General features: G+C 38.9%; 1 protein-coding gene across 14 annotated transcripts in view; it reads left to right on the forward strand.

The window, feature by feature from the left end:
- The window catches only part of LOC105499676 (protein inhibitor of activated STAT 2), a 165,272-nt gene that overhangs the window by 48,370 nt on the left and 94,563 nt on the right, over positions 1-22,339 (forward strand). For all 14 annotated transcript variants that reach the window (XR_011616891.1, XM_071085412.1, XM_071085413.1 and 11 more), the window contains 4 exons: positions 4,228-4,312; positions 12,291-12,341; positions 12,472-12,562; positions 21,103-21,237. Coding sequence is in view for 13 of the 14 variants with exons in the window: in XM_071085412.1 (XP_070941513.1) it covers positions 4,228-4,312; positions 12,291-12,341; positions 12,472-12,562; positions 21,103-21,237 (362 nt within the window). In the remaining variant the exon portion in view is untranslated. The remainder of the gene's footprint in view (positions 1-4,227; positions 4,313-12,290; positions 12,342-12,471; positions 12,563-21,102; positions 21,238-22,339) is intronic.

Below are 22,339 nucleotides of genomic sequence, written 5' to 3' on the forward strand. Positions count from 1 at the left end.
CAGCAAAGGTGGGAAGGGTAGTTTTTAACAGGGAGAGCTATTTCAGCAGTAGGGGTTGCTGACAAAATGGGTAGCCAGGATTAAAGAGGACTCTTTCCAAATAAGGAAGAGAAGTGAGTTACAGATTGGCACTGGCAGGAGAAGTTGTTTACAGAGCAGATAGCTTAGGAGAAGAGACAAGGAAGTAGAGCTCAAGAACAAAGAATAAGGAAGTCAGAAATTAAACCTTTGAAGAGGAACTTACTGTATCTGACATGCTCATGGATTCCTTAGGTCAGTAATTTGGAAGGGCAGTGTGTGGGTGGCTTGTTTCTTATCCCAAGATGTGTGGGGTCTTAGCTGAGAAGACATATGCTTGAGGTGCACTTGGCTAGAAGCTCACATCACTTGGAGGCATCTTCCCTGACATCTTTGGCAGCTATGCCACCTGATGACTTGGACTTAACTTGGCTGTTGGCTGGAATACCCGTATGTGGCTTCTTCATGTGGTCTAATTTGGGCTACTTTATAGCATGAGAGCTAGGTTCCAAGAATGAGTGTCCCCACAGAGCAAGGAAGATGTGCGTGGTATTTTTATGGTTCAGGCTTGGAGCTGTATAGCATCACTTAAACTGTACACTGTTGGTTGATGCTGTTACAAAAGGCCATTCAGATTCAAAAGGAGGGTGATAAAGACCCCACTACTCAACTGGAAGAGTGTCAAGTTTACATAAAAAGGAGGACACCATGGGAGATAATGTGGTTATATTTGGAAAATAGAATCTACATTATGAAGAGTTGTTGCAAAAGGAAAGGTTTTGAATAAAGCCATATTTAATTCATGCCCTTGAGCCGTGATCTTTTTTCCTTTCATTTGCTCTTAACCTAAAGGCATTCATGGAATCTCTGCAGAATTGGTTTTCTGATTCCCAAATTGTAGACAATGGGGAGAAAATAAACTGCAAAACCTGCATACTTTACTTTGCATCCTGCATTCTTTCTCATGATTTATGTTAAAATGACCATTCAGCTAGCAAATTTACTTTATGGAAAGTTTGGTATGCTTTTGGCTGCTGTTCTATCATAAAATTGACTTATCTAAAAACTGTCAATGTTAATACACATTAGATTTGTATTAGCATATGCGCTATTTTTTGTTGCTATAAGTTCCTGGAGTCTAGTTATAGTATATAGCAATGACACAAATCCATTTTTCTGTAGATACAGGGTAGTTATTTGAGATTATAATCTGGATTGAAAATTCGACAGCAGATATAGGTAAAGTCAAAGATATGTCAGAAAAATAAAAGGCACACCAAGAATATGTCTACTATGACACAGACTACTAACATTAACCTGCCAGTTCTATAAATTGTACGTATATATTGCATATGTGCAACATGTAAGTACAATTTGATATAAAAGTACATGTCGAGCATACATGTACAACATGACTATGGAACCATTCTCATTCCAAATGTTAAGGTTTGTGGTTTTTGGAAACTTTTAAGGATAGGTTGACTCCAGTCATTCAGACAGAACCTCAAATACTGGCATTTATCCTGGTGAATTCACAGAGGGTCTTGTGCCCAACTTTACAGGTGTAGATACCTGCTGCTTTTGGCACGCTAAGAGTGGATTGGTCTTTAGGGAGATTTAGGTAATCAGGTTTATCAGAAAAAAGCAGGAAATACAGTTGTTGGGGAGATAATTTCCTTTATCTACCCCCTCCATTCTTTTTGCTGTTCTCGTATTTCCTCCCTGTGTTAGAAATACTGCCTTTCAATGCCATCACTTTAGCTTTCAATAGTCTTTTGAAGGAAATTACAAGAAGAAAATACAGCATACTGTTTTACATTTACACTTATTTACTATAAGATTTTCATTCCCAGAGATCCAGTTTTGAATTTATATGTTTTTAAATAATCCTGGTAATTTTGTTTTACATTTCTTGTAATGCATGTCTGCTGTCAACAAATTCTTATGTCTTCTGTTTATCTGAAAAGTTATTCTTCCACTCTGCTTTTGAGGGGTATTGAATTTTCAGTTGAGTTTGTTCTTTCACCACTTTAAAGATACCTTCTGGCCTATATTGCTTCTGATGAGAAGTGGCCTTGGTTTGTATTGTTCCCTTGTTTCTTTTTTCTTTCGTTGCTTTCAAGATTTTATAGTTGTTGGTTTTCAATAGTTTGATTATGATGTGACTAGGTAGTTCTTTGTATTATTTTACATGGAATTTGATTTGTAAATCCTTTTTTCACCTCCATCAAAGGTAGGATTATTGACTCATTATTTCTGCAAGTAGTTTTACTTTTTAATGCCTCATTTTACACTCTCTTCTTTTAATTCTCCATTTGTACTTATGTTAGACCTTTTGAGGTTTCTGGCTCAAGAGACTGGATGCTCATGTCATTAATTAGTTAAGATTAAAATGCAGCAAGTTTACTTGTAATCTCAAAATACAGGTTGTTACATTTGACAGTTAAGAGGTCATTGGTGACCTTAGCCACAGATAGAGAATGAAAAGTGGAGTCCGAACAAGAAAAAAAGGGTTGAGGAGTAAATAGAAACTGGAGAAATGAAGAGGCTTACTTATGTTTCTGTGTTTGATGCTCCATAATTATGTTTATAATCCAGAGTTTTATTTTACTTTTTGGCCTTCATCATAAACGGCATCTCCCTCTTCCCTCCTTTTTAAAGTGTTCTGAAAAAATATGAACCATTTTGTGACATGATTTCTAGGAGAATAATTGATATAATAAACTGCCTGTGCTTAAAGAAAAGAATATCTTAGCTAAGGAATTAATATTTTTCTGACTTGATGTGACTTGTGGTTGAACCTCTCTGACATTGGATATTCAATTGGCATCTTTTTTATATTCATATAGCAGGAAAACTAGACAGTATTATACACAAGGACCATTTTACCTTTTTTTTTTTTTTGAAGACAGGGTCTCCCTCATCACCCAGGCTAGAGTGCAATGGTGCGATCTCAGCTCACTGCAACCTCTGCCTCCCAGGTTGAAGTGATTCTCCTGCCTCAGCCTCTGGAGTAGCTGGGATTACAGGCACATGCCACCATGCCTGGCTAATTTTTGTGTTTTTAGTAGAGATGGGGTTTCACCGTGTTAGCCAGACTGGTCTTGAACACTTGACCTCAGGTGATCCGTGTGCCTTGGCCTCCCAAAGTGCTGGGATTACAGGCGTGAGCCACTGTGCCTGTCCCCATTTTGCCTTTATGTGGGTGATGTTGCAATTGTTAGGAAGCAGAAGACTTGAGGCCTCTATATATGTATTAACTTTTATGTTTGTTTTAATGGACACTAGAACATTATTGAATAATTCATTATTAACCTATTACAGGCTTTTGTGAAGTCATAAATACATTTCAGGTAATAATATACATAAGGATGACTTCATTAAGTAATATTTTTTAACTGGGCAGACTTTCATATGCAAATTATTATGTATCTTAACTTCAAAACTTAAAAGTTTTGACATTCAAAATTTTCTCATATGAGTGTTTTGTGTAATAAATATAGGGCACCAAAAGCAAAATACAACAAAGAAAAATAAAAAGCATTTAATTCTTGGATAGAGTTCTCCTGGGGAGCATTTTGACTTCCTTTAATTAGATAATATTATAGTTAAGAATGAAATGTAATATTGAAGGGTTTTGTTACATTTTTACTGTACATTAGTTTTTTTTTGTTTTTTTTTTTTTGAGATGGAGTTTCACTCTTGTTGCCTAGACTGGAGTGCAATGGTGCAATCTTGGCTCACTGCAACCTCCGCCTCCTGGGTTCAAGCGATTCTCCTGCCTCAGCCTCCCATGTAGCTGGGATTACAGGCACACACCACCAGGTCCAGCTAATTTTATAATTTTAGTAGAGACGGGGTTTCTCCACGTTGGTCAGGCTGGTCTTGAACTCCTGACCTCAGGTGATCCACCCACCTCGGCTTTCCAAAGTGCTGGGATTACAGGCATAAGCCACTGCGCCCAGCCTGCATTAGTATTTTAGAGTAAAGAATGAGGTTACATACTTAACGTTAAAGAAATCCCTTTGTAGTGACTTTACTCATGATTCCAAGATGAATGCAGTTTAGTACTTTTTGATTTTGGAGTATTTTAACCATAACGTTTCAGAATTAGGCAGGTACTTCATTAAAAAAATGCCTGGTTATTGCAGATGGTTGTAGTGTTGGATTTGTTATTGAAATATTATCTTTCTTTTTTTTTCTTCCCAGTTCAAAGCAGTATTCAGCGATTTCAAGAGAAGTTTTTTATTTTTGCTTTGACACCTCAACAAGTTAGAGAGATATGCATATCCAGGTAAGAGGAATATTTGGAATGTATTTCTCATGAATATTGGTTTATTCACCTGTAGGGCTGCCATAACAAAATTTCACAGACTGAGAACAGCGTAAGCAACAAACTTATTTCTCAAAATCCTGGAGGCTTCTGTCCAAGATCAAGGTTTTGGCAGGTTTGATATCTCCTGAAGCCTTTCTCCTTGGCTTGCACATCTCAGATGGCCTTTTCTCTGTACTAGTGCATCCCTGATGTCTTTCTTTTCTTGTAAGGACACATTCATATTGGATTAGGGACCTACCCTGTGGCTTTATTTAACCTTAATTTCCTCCTTAAAGGCCTTGTCTCCAAATACAGTCACATTGGGGGGTTAAGACTTCAACATATGTTTGGGGATACACAATTCAATCCATAACAGTTGACCTGTTTCTTTTATGAAAGGGTAGTATACTTTGACTAAAGTCAGCCAAATATTAAGTAAATACTGTGTATTAGAAAAAATTTTTAACCTTTGAATAAAACCTCAATGTCTTTTAGATTGCTTTTTGTTCTATTTGACAATAATTTTTTAAATGAAAAATTTATTCCCAGGCTGGACATGGTGGCTCACGCCTGTAATCCTAGCACTTTGGGAGGTGGCAGTATCACTTGAGCCCAGGAGTTCAGACTAGCTTGGGCAACATGGTGAAACCCTGTCTCTACAAGAAATACAGAAATTAGCATCACCTATTCAGGAAGCTGAGGTGGGAGAATCACTTGAGCCTGGGAGGTCGAGGCTGCAGTGAGCTGTTGTGATCGTGCTACAGCACTCCAGACTGGGCAACAAAGTGAGACCCCGACTGAAAAAAAAAAATTAGGAAAAACAATATAAAAAGAATTTATAATAGCCCAAAGACAGGGTGACCATAAGCTTTATCATTCCAAACTGGGGCATTTTTGAGAGTGAAAGTAAACATTACTAATAATTATTCTGAGATAAGAACATAAACTGAGGCAGTTATGGATAAAGTGAGCTGTATAGTCATCCTGACCAAAAAATTACTAGATATATGAAAAGTATTGGTAGACCCATTTGTAAAGAGCAGATGAACTAAGAGATTTAAGAAGAAAGAAAAGGAAATCTGTAGCATTTAATTTTCCAATTAAAAATATTTTTTAAAAGGCCGGGCACGGTGGCTCATGCTTGTAATCCCAGCACTTTGGGAAGCTGAGGTGGGTGGATTATCTGAGTTCAGGAGTTCAAGACCAGCCTGGCCAACATGACGAAACCCGTCTCTACTAAAAATACAATAAATTAGCCGGGCATGGTGGTGGGCGCCTGTAATCCTTGCTACTCAGGAAGCTGAGGTAGGAAAATCACATTAACCTAGGAGGCAGAGGTTGCAATGAGCCGAGATCGTGCCACTGCACTCCAGCCTAGGCAACAAGAGCGAAACTCTGTCTCAAAAAAAGTGTATATATATATATATACACACACATACACACACACACACACACACACACCCCTTTAGTGTTAACAAAATATTATTTATATGACTCTTTAAAGTTGCTTTCTTAAAAGATTCAGCATAATGAAACTAAGGCTTCTGGAGGTTAATGATTTTTTGGGACTGTAATGTTAAAAGCAGAACAAGAAATTGAGTAGAGTTGTTTACTTCCTTTTCAACTATTCATTAGAACACTCTTTGAGATGATAATAAGAGTTTTTCAAAAATAAGATTGTTTCAGTTAAGTAAGTTTGGGAAATTCTGTGCTTAATTACATAATTTTTTTTTTTGAGACAGAGTCTCGCCCTGTCATCCAGGCTGGAGTGAGTGTAGTAGCGTGATCTCGGCTCATTGCAGTCTCTGCCTCCTGGGTTCAAGCGATTCTCCTGTCTCAGCCTCTTGAGTAGCTGTGACTACAGGCAGGCGCCACCATACCTGGCTAAGTTTTGTGTTTTTAGTAGAGGTGGGGTTTCGCCATGTTGGTCAGGGTGGTCTTGAACTCCTGGTCCCAAGTGATCCACCTGTCTCGGCCTCCCAAAGTGCTGGGATTACAGGCGTGAGCCACCATGCCCAGCATAAAAACTTTACATTTTGTAGTAATTTTTATTTAGATAAAAATTACATAAATAGGACATATATTCTTTATCCCAGTTTCCCTTAATATTAAATCTTATATCACCATAGTACAATGATCAAAACCAAGAAATCAACATTGGTACAGTACTATTAACTACAGACTTTATTCAGATTTCACCAGTTTTTTGGCCAATGAACATCTTCTGTTCCTAGATACAATACCAAATCACGTTTAATTGTTGAGTCATCCTACTCTACTTCAATCTGTTACAGTTTCTTAGTTTTGTTTTGTTTTGTTCTGTCTTTCACAACTGGTCAGGTGTTTTGTAGATTCTTTCTCATTTGGGGATATGACTGATATTTTATCACGATTAGATGGAGGTTGTGCATTTTTGGCAAGAATACCTCAAGTTATGTGCCCTTCTCAGGGTACCATATCAGGCAACAGGTACACAACACCACACTTGGCTAATTTTTATGTTTTTTGTAGGGATGAGGTCTCACTGTATTGCACAGGCTAGTCTCAGACACCTGTGCTCAAGTGAGCTTCCCTCCTCTGTCTCCCCAACTATTGGGTTTACAGGTGTGGGTTTACAGATGTGAGCCACCATTCCTAGCCCATTTATTCATTTATAACAGTGTGGACTCATGGGTGCTCTATGGGTTATATTCCAATGTTACAATAATTTATATTGCTCAAATTGTTCTATCTTTGTCTATTAGAAGTTCTTTCAAGTTGGCTCCTATGCCCTGTTGGCATACCTTTCTCCCTGAAACCCACTTTGAGCACTCTTTAATTTCTTGCACCAAAAATGCTCCAGGCTTATCTTGTATTTTCTCTGCCGCAACTGTGGAATTGATCAGTTCTCCAAGGAGCCCTGGTTTCTCTCATTAGACTTTATTTTATAACACTACTTTCCAGAAAAAGTGATTTATTTGTCTCTAGCATATTGTACATTCTGGATTCGGATGATTGCTTCTTGTGTCATTTAACTACTTCTCTCCGCATGTTTCTCAAACTTTGCTGCATATTAGCATCAGCTGGGGAGATTTAGGAAATTCACATAGTCAGGTTTTATCCCACATCAGTTAAATTAGAATCTCAAGATTGAACCCAAACATCAGGGGTTTTAAAGTTTCCCAGGTTTCCGGTATGCAGCCAACTTGAAAACCACAGCTGTGTTTCTGGCTCCTTCCCCTTTGCCTGTAGTGGTAGTAAGATCTAGACTAGAGGCTTGAATACGTTCTTGTCCAGGTTTTTTCTTTCTGTTACATCTTGCGAAGATTGAACATTGGATTCAGTTCTCTTCTTGGCTTTAGCGCTGCTCCTTCCATTTGGTGCTAGTATATTTTTAACCATGCTCTCTCAGTTCCTCACACTGGCTTCTTGTACCCATTTTCAGGAATCAATCTGGGATTCTCTTCTTGCTACTCTATGATAATATTCATTAATGTGCTTTATTATTTTTATATTGGTGGCTGCGAAATTACCAACACTTCCCTCCAGACACCTTTTTCAGTGCCTCTCCTTTGACCTACAAGGACATCAAGCACAACACATCTAAAATTGAACTAGCCTTCCATCAAACCTGCTTGTCTTTTGTTCTTTTATTCATTCATTCAGCACACATTTATTAATTGTCCGCCATGGACCAGACAATATTCCAGGCACCAAAGACGCAAAGTTGAAAAACAAACTGGCCTCATGGAGATTTTTGCTTAGTGTATTTCCTTCTGCATTACTCGTTTCATTAATGGCATTTGAATCTGCCTGGACAGAGGCCTCTTTGTGATAGGCCACTCTTCATTTACAGCATCCTCTCAGTTTGCTGCACTTCACTAATTTTTTTTTTTTTTTTTGAGACGGAGTCTCGCGCTGTGGCCCAGGCTGGAGTGCGGTGTCGCGATCTCGGCTCACTGCAAGCTCCGCCTCCCAGGCTCACACCATTCTCCTGCCGCATAGCTGGGACTACAGGCACCTGCCACCACGCCTGGCTAATTTTTTATATTTTTAGTAGAGACAGGGTTTCACCGTGTTAGCCAGGATGTTCTTGATCTCCTGACCTCGTGATCCACCGGCCTCACTGCGCCCAGCCCTTCATTGATTCTTTTATGTCCTTCTGAATCTTTAAAACTCAGCAAGGCAACTCTGCCTTTGAGGGAGCTAGTATGGTCTTTAGAGTAATACTAAGTAGAGAGTGAATTCTGAGCCAACCACTTAGGTCTGTATGCCCCTAAACAGGTGACTAAACCTCACTTTCTCAGCATGTAAAATTGGAATAATGATCACCACCTCTCTGGGTGGTTTGGAAGATTGATGCTGTAACTTGCTCTGCCTCTTCTTGTCCTGTTGAGTAGCATGGCCATCTCTTCAGTTGCAGCATTCCAAAACCTGGATACCCTCCTAGAAACTTCCCTTCCTTTATCCTGCCTTCTCACATCTAGTCATTCATCAAGTCTTACCATTTTTTTTTTTTGTTTGTTTGTTTTTGAGACGGAGTCTTGCTCTGTGGCCCAGGCTGGAGTGCAGTGGCGCGATCTCGGCTCACTGCAAGCTCCGCCTCCCAGGTTCTCGCCATTCTCCTGCCTTAGCCTCCCGAGTAGCTGGGACTACAGGCGCCCACCACCATGCCCGGCTAATTTTTTGTATCTTTAGTAGAGACGAGGTTTCACCGTGTTAGCCAGGATGATCTCGATCTCCTGACCCTGTGATCCGCCCGCCTCGGCCTCCCCAAGTGCTGGAATTACAGGCATGAGCCACCGTGCCTGGCCAAGTCTTACCATTTTTTATGTGTAAATATCACTCAGTGATATTTATGTTTAATAGTTTTCAGACCCCCATTTGAAATTACTATTATTTTTTGAGCCAGGGTCTTGCTGTGTCACCCAGGCTGAAAGTGCAGTGCCACAATCAAGGCTCACTGCAGCCTTTTATGTCTGGGCTCAATTGATCCTCCCACCTTAGCCTCCCAACTACCTGGGACTGTAGACACGTGCCACCACGTCTGGCTAATTTTTCTATTTTTTGTTTAGACGGGATCTTGCTATGTTGCCTAGGCTGGTCCTGTACTCCACCTACCTCAGCCTTCCTAAATGTTGGGATTACAGGCGTGAGCCACTGCACCCAGCTTCAAGCCTTTGTTTTTGCCTCTTCAATTGTAATGGTTTCCTAATTATGAGATCTTTCTATTAGAAGGCTCCTACGTATGATCTTTCTAAAGCCCCTTCAGTTTTTTTCTCTTTGATGCTTTAAACACACTCTAATGGTACCTCATAAAATCCACACTCCATTGCCTGGCAGTTGTTTTCAACATCTTGCTCTGCTTTTTTGTTTTGTTTTGTTTTGTTTTTTAAATCATCTTATCTCCTGTTACTCTTTTCTAACAACCTGTGCTCGGACTAGGCTTTCCCATGTGTTTCCTAGGTTAACCGTGGTGTTCACATCTTTGCACTTTTGCCGTCTTCTCTCTCTGTACTCTGCCTGACAAACCTCTTGAGCCTTGTTTCAAGGGCCACTTCAGGTCATACGTCCCCTGTGGTGCCTTTCCAGATTTGCTTTAAAGTTTCCTTTGTTTCTCACTTTGCCATGTACTTATTTTCTGTTAAGGCATCATTGCATTTATTTCACTGCTTGCATTTGCAACCTTCTTAATGAAAGCAGCATCTTTTACTCATTTTTATCATCTCAAAACCCATTACAGTACTTAGCATATAGTAAATGCTTCTTTTATATCTGATGGACCAATATGTAAAAGTTCCTAGAACAATGATGGGCAGAAAATGAATGTCAGAAAATGCCTTGGTCATTACTCATAATGTTTGTGAAGATATTTAGCACATTGTATTTTCCAGTTTTTGTTAATTTCCCTTGCCAGAATAAAGTATAACTCCTTAGTGAGCTGTTCAAAACCCTTTATGCTTCCATCCATCTTTCTAGGCTCATCTCTTGTCATTTCTCTTTCTTCACATCATGTTTCCCATCTTTTCTGATCTGTATCTCTGGCCTTTCTTTTTTGCTGGAAATTACTGTACTAGATACCCACAGTTACTCATGTTCCTAGTGGAGCCACTAAGCAGAAGTAGGTAGAACCACTGCTGAAAAAACCCTGTTTTCTAGTTAGATTGGACTAATTATGATAACGACCTTGAACTTTCAAGACAAAAATTTTCCCTTTTTCTATAGCACTTACTTTTTCATAATGTACTGTACCACTACTATATTTTACTTTACGTGTTGTATGTCTGTTACCTGCTTAGCATATAAATCCTTTGAAGCAAATACTGTGTTATATTTGTCTTTGAAGCTCCAGCGCCCAGAATATGAAATGTTTCTTGATTTGCATGAGTGGAGTGATATGGGTTGCTCAGAAGAGGTCAGTATTGTCAAGGATATGGGGATGTTTTGAATAGCCATTTGAGAAAGCTGCTCTTGGTAAGAACAGTGGGAGCAGTGGAAACAGTCACAGCAGCCAGCTGCTTCCATGTGTTGAGCACGTCTTATATTTAGGCACTTGACATGTGTTGTTAGCATGTTTAATTGTCACAGCAACTTGATGAGGTTGGTGCAGTAATTTTCCATCTTTAACAGATATAGAAACTGAGGCACAGAATGGTTAAGTGATTTGCACGATGTTGTGCAGCTTGGGACTGTAGAACTTAAGGTGGTTGTCACTGCTGTGCTTTAATGCCTTCCAGTGGAGCTCGAGGATTGGAAACAGAAGACTGGCCCAGTTAGAGCACCATGAGGGCTCAGTGTACTCCAGTCTTCTCAAGAAACGACTAAATTCTAGTGATCTTCTCTCTGACAGAGTCCAAGATTTATGACAATGGCTGAGGATAATACTTCTTAAAACTGTAATGTGTATGCATGTCACCTGAGGATCTTGTTAACATGCAGATTCTAATTCTATAGGTCTAGGATGGGGCCTCAGAGTCTGCATTTCCAACAAGCTCCTAAGGAATAACAGTGCTGCTTCCCCGTGGACTCCATGTTGCGTGGCAAGAGTTTGGAGGGTTCAGTATGAAATATATTTTACATGGGACCATTAGATTCTCATCTAGAAATTGTAAGAGGTTCTGTATCTTTAATTGGATACGTAATTATGAAGTTGCATGGTATGGAGATGCTGAGACTCTAGGCACTAATTCTTTATCCTGGGTCTTGTATTAGTATCCCCCTAGTAACTATAAAAACTAATGCTTAGGCTGTACTTGACATCAATAAGAATATCCAGTGAATACGTCTTTATATTTTAAAAAAAGTCTTCGGCTGGGCGCGATGGCTCACGTCTGTAATCCCAGCGCTTTGGGAGGCCGAGGCAGGCGGATCACAAGGTCAGGAGATCGAGACCATCCTGGCTAACACAGTGAAACCCTGTCTCTACTAAAAATATACAAAAAAATTAGCTGGGCGTGGTGGCAGGCATTTTAGTCCCAGCTACTCGGGAGGCTGAGGCAGGAGAATGGCGTGAACCTGGGAGGCGGAGCTTGCAGTGAGCTGAGATTGCACCACTGCACTCCAGCCTGGGTGACAGGGCGAGACTCTGTCTCAAAAAAAAAGAAAAAGAAAAAAGTCTTCAAGTGATTAGAATGCTCTAAGCAAATAGATTTGTTGATTAAAACTCTTTCTGAACTTAGTCTGCTTCCTTGCATGTTACCAAGTTTGATGTCTATTGAAATAAATTTTGCATCATCAAAGTTCCTGTGCATTGAAACTAATTTAAAATTGCCATAAAGACATGGCTAGAAGTTAAGCCAATCAGGTTGATCATCATTACAATGTTTTGATTAAGGCTTGTATTATTGGCAGTCTATTGTTCACCTTTCAGGGAATAAGAAAAATACAAATAATGCTTTTCCTTTTTTTCCTCCTGGTGAGACTGTTCTGAGAATTCTTACTGTGCTTTTTTAACCCATTTTCTTTCTCTTTCTAACAGGGATTTTTTGCCAGGTGGTAGGAGAGATTATACAGTCCAAGTTCAGTTGAGGTGAGTTTGAAATTTTCTGTTACCTTAGTTTTATACTTGCTTACTATATGCATGTAGTTCTGAGTTTTAAAACATATGAGAATGTTTGAGCACGCTATTTAAGAATACTTTTTTTCTTTTATTAATGCAGACTTTGCCTGGCAGAGACAAGTTGCCCTCAAGAAGATAACTATCCAAATAGTCTATGTATAAAAGTAAATGGGAAGCTATTTCCTTTGCCTGTAAGTTGCTTTTTATTCACCAGATTTGCATATAAGTTTAATATAAACACTGACAAGGCCTAGAAACAGTGACAACTGAATACAAGTGAACAGTTTTAGCATCTAGATTAAATACTATTTTCCACTAGAGTAACCCATTGCCTTCTTGGATAAATAATAAATGGCTTATTCAGGTCTGAAGGAGATGGAAAAGATGAGCCTGGAATATCTTTTTTTTTTTTTTTTTTTTTATAGAGACAGGGTTCTGCTATGTTCCCCAGGCTTGACTTGAACTCATAGGCTCCAGCAGTCCTCCCACCTCAGCCTCCTAAGTAGTGGGGACTACACTTGTGCACCATTGCTCCTGACTAGAGCCTGGAGCATCCTACTTAAGAAATCAAGGATGCTGTGAAATACTCTTGGGATTATATCAAACAGCATAGTTGAAGGGAAGGACTTGGGCATTTTCATGTATAGGACAGCATGTGTGGGATGTCTAGATTAGATGGGCCTGCCTGTGGATGGCTTTTGGAAAAGCAGAGGCTGCTGAGAGTGGCTAACTACAGAGATCAAGAATTCCCAGCTTGGGCCTTGATGATGCATTCGCTTGTGGTGGGTGGGTGCAATGATTGTTGGGTGACAACACATTTAAGCAGTGAGAGAGTACGTGGGCTTCAGCACCTAGGATGTATACAATGTAAATGCATACAGCCTGTCTCTGGCCTAATAGATGGCTTTTAACTGTTCAAATCCTGATAGTCAAGTCTTAAAATAATAAAATAAAAAACGTAGAACTGGACTATGTATTGGTTTCCATTTTGGATACATTACTAAATTGGTACCATTCCTTAGGAAGGCCAGCAAAACCATAATCAAAAAAATAGTACAACATGGCATGTTTGTCAAGCATTACAAAATTGGAGGTGTGTTTACTGTAAGTGAATCCCTAAGAGAGCAGTGACTCATGACTAGCCCCAGTTGTCATTTCACCAGAGCTGACACTCTGCAACTATTGAGGAAATGGGGAAGCTGTGTAATATCCCTGCTAAACACGAGACTGGGCTCTAGACTAAATATATGAGCAATACTCATGAGTAGCCAAGCAAGTCAGACAATATGATCTAGGACTCTGGGCTCTACAGAGCCAAGTGCTAAGAGTTGAGCCCCAAAGTGAAGAAAGTCCATGACTGAAACTGATCCTGGTCTTGTAGACAGAGGCATCTGACTTCTCTTGGTTGTCAGGAGGCTCATTTGTCACATACACAGCCTGTGGACTTAGAGACCTGAGAAATACTTGTTTTGTGAATTTTGAAGGGCTTAAGCAACACTGCATCACTGACTGACTCTTTTTGAAAGATGCATATGAAACAAATCCATTGAGACAGTCGCGGGAGTGAAGGGGGATTGCAGAGGCTGAGTAGGTATGGTCAGGGAGGATTGCTTACGTGGCCCATATATGTTTCCCCAGGTGGGACATTTATTTTGTCAGGTTTCCGGCTACTAGCAACCAGATTCTCAGAAGCTATCTTTTTTTTCCGCTCACCTCCCACCCCCACCGAAGGTAAGAGTCTTGCTGTGTCACCCATGCTGGAGTGCAGTGGTGTAATCTCAGCTCACTGCAACCTCTGCCTCCCGGGTTCAGGCAGTTCTCCAGCCTTAGCCTTCCGAGTAGCTGGGATTACAGGTGCCCACCACCACACCTGGCTGATTTTTGTAATTTTAGTAGAGACAGGGTTTCACCATGTTGGCTGGCTGGTCTCGAACTCCTGACCTTGTGATCTACCTGCCTCGGCCTCCCAAAGTGCTGGGATTAGAGGCATGAGCCACCGTGCCTGGCCATTATCTTTTATTTGGCTAGTTTGCACAAAGATCTGAACCAAGGGAAGAAGCAGCTCTACTTAGAGCTGAAAGAAAATGTGGCACATATACACCATGGAATACTATGCAGCCATAAAAAAGGATGAGTTCATGTCCTTTGTAGGGACATGGATGCAACTGGAAACCATCATTCTCAGCAAACTATCGCAAGAACAGAAAACCAAACACCGCATGTTCTCACTCATAGGTGAGAATTGAACAATGAGAACACTTGGACACAGGAAGGGGAACATCACACACCAGGGCCTGTTGTGGGGTAGCGGGAGAGGGGAGGGATAGCATTAGGAGATATACCTAATGTAAATGGATGACGAGTTAATGGGTGCAGCACACCAACATGGCACATGTATACATATGTAACAAACCTGCACGTTGTGCACATGTACCCTAGAACATAAAGTATAATTTTAAAAAATTATGTGAAAAAAATGAAATGAAAAAAAAAAGATACTGCATGTGTGGCAAAGAAAGCCTGGCAAAACAGATTAAAACACATCCCTGTGCACCTGTTCCATGGCCTTTTCATATCCATTTTTCTTTGCCTTGGATGTGCTAAGATTTCATTTTTTCTTTTCTTTAATTAAAAAAAAAAAAAAAAAAAAGGAAGGCTCTCAGGTCTGTTGCCCAGTCTGGAGTGCATTAGTGTAGTCTCGGCTCACTCTGTACTCTCAGCCTCCTAGAGGCTCAAGCGATTCTCCCATCTCACTCTCCTTAGTAGCTGGGACTACAAGCATGTGCCACCATGCCTGGCAAATTTTTGTATTTTTTGTAGAGACAGGGCTTCGCCATGTTTCCCAGGCTGGTCTTGAACTCCTGGGCTCAAGCGATCCACCTGTGTTGGCCTCCCAAGGTGTTGGGATTACAGGTGTGAGCCACTGCGCTTGGCTGCTAAGATTTCTTTGACCTTTGACTCTCATTGCTATTTGCCCCTCCCATTATCGATGATGAAAAATAAGACAACGGAGGGCTTCTTGGTATCTTTGGACTCACCTTAAAGACTTACCCTGTATCATCATGTGACTGTGCCAGTGATGGGAGCTGCATCTGAAACTCTGGCATTGCTATGGAAAATATGGTGGCTACAGATGTGTAAACATAGAAGTTACCAGAATTTCCAAATGGACCAGTCATTGTCACATTTTGGGATGATACCTTTCTGTAGGTCTACAGCACCACTGAGGATGGCTTAGAGTTTGTTACTTCCAGTTCTTTAGAGTGAGAAGAAATTAGGCAGTTGAGTACTTCCTCTGGGACATTGTTGCTTAATTACTGCTGATTTCTGCCCCAAAGCACCCACTAACCCTTGATTACTTGTATTAGCCTATTTATGAACATATTGACTACTACAGAAAACACCCTTTGTCTAATGAGTCTGTCATGCCTGGAGCCAGGGGCCTGCAGCAGCTCCATGGGCAGTTGTGAAAGAAGAGAAGAAATGGAGCATTGAGAGAACAGCAAAGATATATCTCAAAAACAGAAGGCAATGGGGAGGACTTGCCTGACCCTTGTAGGGCCATCCCAAAGAAAATGAAATGCCTGCCTTTCCCAAAGAGTCTTTTTACCCTAGCTCCGTAAAGTCCTGTAGAACAACTGACAGAAATTCGCATCTGATGGAAAACATCTTAAACCACCACTTGATCCACAATTGCTATTGATTGGGATAATGAAATATGGAGTCTTTTTTAATGTAAAACAAGATTCTGCAGTTTTTAAGAATTACTTGAGTATGCTGCAGCCTCAGAAGAAGAAAGCTGCTGTGGCCCTATAGGAGTTATATTGAGCTCTTGCACCATGGAGAGCCTCAGGGACTTTGTTCCAGTTTTAAGAAGCATCAACAAGCCACAAAAGAAGTTTGATAGGTGGTCCTTGCCCATGATCCTGGTGTATTGAACCACGAATCCTGGAGGAAAAAGCTTGAGACAGTCATGAATTGCCCATTAGAGCCCTGAATATGGTTGCATTTGTCTATGTCCTGGAGGAAGTCCTTATGTGTATGATCTTACGGTAACATCCAGTCTTTATGGACCCGTGGCAGTTGACCACTGTACTGCATGTACAAAGTAAACATAGGAATGGGAAATGGTATTACTTTGAAAATGGCAGCGTGTCCCTAGACTGTTAAGGATCAAATAGTAATACAAGCAGCATATGTGCTTTTTAACCTACATCAAGATGCTTTTACAAAACACCTTCATACATTCATTTTCCAGGTTCCCTTGGTGCAAGGAAGACAGCAGCTCATAGTAGGGCTTGTGGGATGGTGACATGCAGTGTGGACAGACAAGAACCTGCTGCAGAGACCATCTCCCATCTTTGACTCCAAGGGCTGCCATTCTACAGACTGACAGCCAGATGAGAACATTCCATGTTTTTAATGGGCAGAAGAAAGAAAAAGGCCCTTTTTGCTTAGGAGTTATTTTAAGAAGCTGAATTATTTTTCTTCTAAACAATTTGTGAGAAATGTCTATAAAACTTGTGTAGCTCTAAAGTTGAAGGAAGGAAGAAGGGTTGACAAGAATATTTCTTTGAAAGACCCAAAGAGTGTAGAGAGGATATGTGCTGTAATTCAGCTGGCAACAATCTCCAAGTAGTTCCTTTTGGTGCAGCCAGAAGACTTATCAGTACTGGCCCCCTTCTTATAAATTCTATTTCTGAGCTCATGGATTTATGTTTCCTGATGCTGTGTGTTAGTCACCCTGATGGCCTGCCTCACAGTGAATCAGGACTGACGTAAACTCAACATTTCTTCTTTTAAAACACATACTTGTGTGCACTCACCCCAATTTGAAGAGGCACCTCCTTACCTGAGAAGTGATAATTTTGACATCTGAAAGAGTAATGATTATAGTAGACTCAAAACTATCAAATATGTAAGTGTGTTTATAATAATTATACTAAAATAAGCCACTGGAGGTTGCACTAACAACTGCTCTGAAGATTAAGGAAGAGAATCATTTATTTCAAGGTGACCGGCTGTTGATTTGGTCAAGCTCTTTATGGAAACATTTTGGCTAATACAATCAAAAGGGTAATAGAATTAGAAAATCATTATTCCACAATTCATAATCATATAATGGGTCTAGGTAGCTATCATCAATGGATGCCAAAACCTGACGGGGAACTTTATAGTGGAGGGATCAGGCTGACATCCCCTGAACTCCTAATCAGTCTTGACACCACTGAAAACAGGGCAAACAACCTTCTGTGCATTATGATGTGGTACCATATGAAGTATGCAACATTTTCTCTGAAGTTTTTTGTTTCTAAAATTTTGACCCCAAGTTTAATCAAGCTTATACAACTAATTAGTGGTTTTAAAAATATAAGGGAGATAGAGCAACAAATCTCATACTTCGAGGAAGCAAAATACCTAATCTAAAATGCGAAGTCGTTCTTCAGGTCGAAAGTCCTGGTTTCTCCAGTAGAACAACAGCATTGGGGAAAAAGTGTGTGTTTGGAGACGGCAGGGGTTGTGTTTATAGAATAAAGGAGACTTCAGAGACATAACTAAGTGTGGTGTGGGGCTCTAGTTTTTAATTCTGATTCAAGCCGTAAAAGGACTATACTAAACTACATATGGAGAAAATAGAAAATATATCTGAGATTTGCTTTAAAATAATCTGGAGTGGGGGTTGGGTAGAGTAGGTAAAGATTGTTCATGGGTAAGTAAATTACTGAACTGATAGATATATACGTGTTATACTTTTTTCTCTATTTTTGTATATGTTTAAAATTTTCAATAATAAAAGGATGAAAGGAAAATAAATTTTGAGGCACCTGGGAAATCTGAATCGAAAGACAAGGTATTAGGTGATTTTTTAAAACTGGTTATTTTTGTGGGGTTGTAATACTGTAGGTTTTTAAAGTCTTATTAGAGATCCATGTTGAATATCTGGGTTAAATGGCATGTCTAGAATTTGAGTTTAAATACTCAAGGGCAAAAAGAAATGTGTATTTTTGTGGCGTGTGTGTTTTAGGGCAGATTGGCTTTGGGGCCAAAAGCATTTGAAACAAGATTGGCAATGTGGATAATTATTGAACCTGGTTGGTGGGTCCCTGCTGTTTGTACCTTTCTTGTGTATGTTTGAAAATTTCCATAAAGTTAAAAAGTAAATCTGTGTTAGAAGTATTCAAGTAGTAGTGATAATTAGAAAATTTGGAGGAAAACGTTAAAGTAGAATAATTGTGGACAACTTTTGTCACAGTTGCAAGTAGGGTAGGGTGTCATCAGAGCATGAAATATAAAAAATTATTTGAGTGTGTCACAGGACCACCACAAAGTCTTCCGCTGGTGCTGTCCAGCAGCCTTTGCTTAGAAAGCTTGCAGATTTGCCCCACTGGTTCCCTGTCACATGAACTTGACTTTATTTTTGCTTTAAATATGGAAAACTGTTAGAAATATGTGTGAAGGCTAAACTTTATATTTTATAAAATTCCAACTATTAATATATTCTCAATAACCAGGAAATTGATGGTTGGGTAGGGGTGGTGCTGATGGTTAGAGGTAGAATACAGGTTATCAGATAACTCAGAATTACCAGTAAAGTCACACTACTCAAATGGGATATAGAATAGATTGAAAACGCTTTACACTGAGTGAGACTAACATGATTCTGAGTTTGCTGACACTTCATTCTTACATGAGTGTCACTCTCCCTGCTTCTGTTGCCCTTTTCTACTGTGTCAGGCTGTGTTATGTCTTAAATTCTAATTTCCAGAGTGCACATTTTAGTTCATGAGTTATTTTTATCCTCCTGACAGACCCTGTATCATTTTTATTTGGTTAACCTACTAGTGGACATACCAGCAGACAGAATTATCTTCCAGGCCCAAAACAGGCAAAACAAAAGTTTCGTTCAGAATTACCTAGATACTGGTGTTGATATTCCTTGTACTTGTTGCTCATTGAATCAACTTCTTGAGTCTTTTTAAGAGGACTTTTCTTAGGAGTTGTTTTTTTTTTTCTTTTTCTGAGCAACTTTTTTTTTTTTTTTCGCTTGAGCAACTTAAGATGGGCATAACCTTCATACACACACACACTCTCTCTCACACACACACACACTCACACACACTGTCTCTCTCTCTTTCATTTCTGTATTCTAGTGCAAGTTATTTAAGTTCTTCTCTTTGTCTTTTACTCCCCTGCTCAAACGTTTTTAATTACTTTCAAAATTTTTTGCAAGTTATAGATTACACATTATCATGTGGACTACCATTTAATAATTACTGTCCTGCCCCTTATGAGACAGTTCCCAAGTTGTGGTAGACAGGGTGTGGTCCTCTTTGCCATGTGATACTACCAGTACTAGTTTTCATTGGTCCTAAGGTGCATATTTTAGCATTGCTGAAATCCAGAAGTGTCTTAAAATTGCTGGTGACCAGGTGTCAGCTGTGATGTATTATCATTGTCTGCACTTGTACAACTTTGGTGTTATTGCCATGGCGTGACTAGTTAGCTGTACTCCTGGCTTTTCAGTTAACAAATAATTTAAGGACATTTTGAGAAAGAAGCATGAATGCTGGCTGTTGTCTGAAAACTTTTCACTGATGGATTCTCATAAGATCCAGATTGTATCCCCATTAACACATCCAGTTAATGGTGTCAGTGACTTGCAGAGAAATCTGAGACATTAGTGGAATGAAATACAGTTTTAAAAGATACTTTTTTCTCTGAAATTCCTGCTTGTGCATAGGGGAGTGTTATGTGGAAAAATGTATGGATTAATGATGGAGTGAAAAGTGATTCAGAAGATTCTTATGTCCAAAAGGGAATATGTTAATTCATTTTGCTTCCGTTTCTTTGCCATATATACATAGTATTTTCTTTCTCAATAGTACATAATTAAATTACATCAATGACATCCTAGCGTCAGTGAAATATGGTATCTACTTTTCAATATGTAGATTTTTTGCAGCTAAGACATTTTAATTTTCTAAAAAATACATTATTTTGGCTCCGAAAAATCAGAGTGAAGTCTTGTGGTAATTGGGAATTGGATACACTGCGAATCAGAAATGAGTATACTTGCTATTTAAAACAAATGGTTGATGACTAGATAAAAGTAGATTAAAGCATAAATAGCAGTATTATCTGATAGCCATCAAGCTCATTTAATGACAGTTGAAATGCTGATTATCCTTATTTGTTAACTTGACCTGGGTTAAAAGATTACCATTTCTGTTCCACCCAGAGAAAATGCAGTGGAAAATATTTTTATCACTCACCAAATTTTAAAAATGAAATTCGTTAGTTTGTTCTTTCTTTCCCCTCAATTCCCAGTTTGCTTTCTTTCTTTCCCACCCCGAATATATGCATGTATTTGAAATGGGGATTGCTAAGGATGAATCATTATAAAAAGTTGTGACTTTATCTGTAAAGCTTGGTGTCCTATGAAAAAGGAAAACGATTCATAGCCAATGTGGCAAGATGTCAGCATCTTTAATTTTAATGATGGGACATGGATTTTTTTCCTACCTTTCTGGACTTGTGAAATATTTTGTAACTTTTTTTCAAAGGTTGTTTTCCTGTTTTGGGTTGATAATGATAATAAGGGCTATATGATTTTTAGGCTAAAATAAAAATAGTGTAACTGAAATTGGGCAGGATCCTGTATCTATCTTGGAGAAAATGTTTAATCTTCCTGCAGATAATTTGAAATAATTTTTCTTTCTTATGGTTATAGGGCTACGCACCACCGCCTAAAAATGGGATTGAACAGAAGCGCCCTGGACGCCCCTTGAATATTACATCTTTAGTTAGGTTATCTTCAGCTGTGCCAAACCAAATATCCATTTCTTGGGCATCAGAAATTGGGAAGGTAAAAGCTCTCCATTTTGGGTAGCAGGACAGTGACCCCACTGGGGGTTGACTTACTGTGTTTTTTCTTAAGCTGTTGGCTTCAGCTCTTTTTGTTTGTGGATTGTAATCTCTAAAAAGCAGTAATTTTCAGTTCAGAGGCGGCAGTATGGAGATTCTTAAAGTTAAAAACTTTAGCTCTGAGTTTTCTTGAATATCGTCTCTTTATTTTCCTGGAAAGAAAATATGCATATTTATATTTCTTAAGGTAATGGTTTAACCGCAATTGTATGTAATGTTGTGTTGAGTATTTTAATAAACTAGAAGCTTTGGATGATAAATATTTGTGAAGAGGAACAAGGAAAGTTTTATCAGTTTGGGGGAGAAATGGTTAAATGTACACATGTTGTGATTAGAAATAATCTGTTCTAACCTTTATATAAACAACTGATATTTCAGATAATCTGTGAGCATTTGTATAAAAAGATTTATTTAGAATTATAATATTTTCTCTACACCTTCAAGTTGATGAACTTGACTTTCGGCTGATTTTTGGTCTTATAATGAATTATGTCAATTATGAGATAGCAGTTAATACAACAAGGAATTTACATTTTAGAATTACTTGTTTATATAACTGAAATAATGAATGGAAAGGAGATTTCAGTTAATTTCTGACCATCAGCTTCAGTGTTAATATTACATGAAGCATCAATTTCAGTGTTCCTATTACATGTTCCTAAACAGAATAATACTCCTGTTTTATGGATGGAGAAATTGAGGCATTATTTATAGCAGGAATTTTTTGTTTTGCCACCAAGGTAATTGCAGAGCTGGGAGTAACTTTACAGACATTGGAATAAATGATTGTAGACATTGAAAACTTTTGCCATGTAATGGGGATAATACTCTTTCCTTATAATTAAAATGATTAATTGACCTAAAATTTACACCATAAATTGGGTATTTAGATATTTAAAAGAACATTAAAAAATATTTAAAATACTTGGTTTGGCAACTATTGAAAGTATTACATTTATTGTAGAAACAATTGAATGAATATATTTAATAAAATGGGAAGATAGGGGATTTTTTAGCATTTATGTGAAATTAAATTTTATCTC

Source organism: Macaca nemestrina, chromosome 19, assembly GCF_043159975.1.
Source record: "Macaca nemestrina isolate mMacNem1 chromosome 19, mMacNem.hap1, whole genome shotgun sequence".
In the NCBI taxonomy this organism is placed as follows: domain Eukaryota; kingdom Metazoa; phylum Chordata; class Mammalia; order Primates; family Cercopithecidae; genus Macaca; species Macaca nemestrina.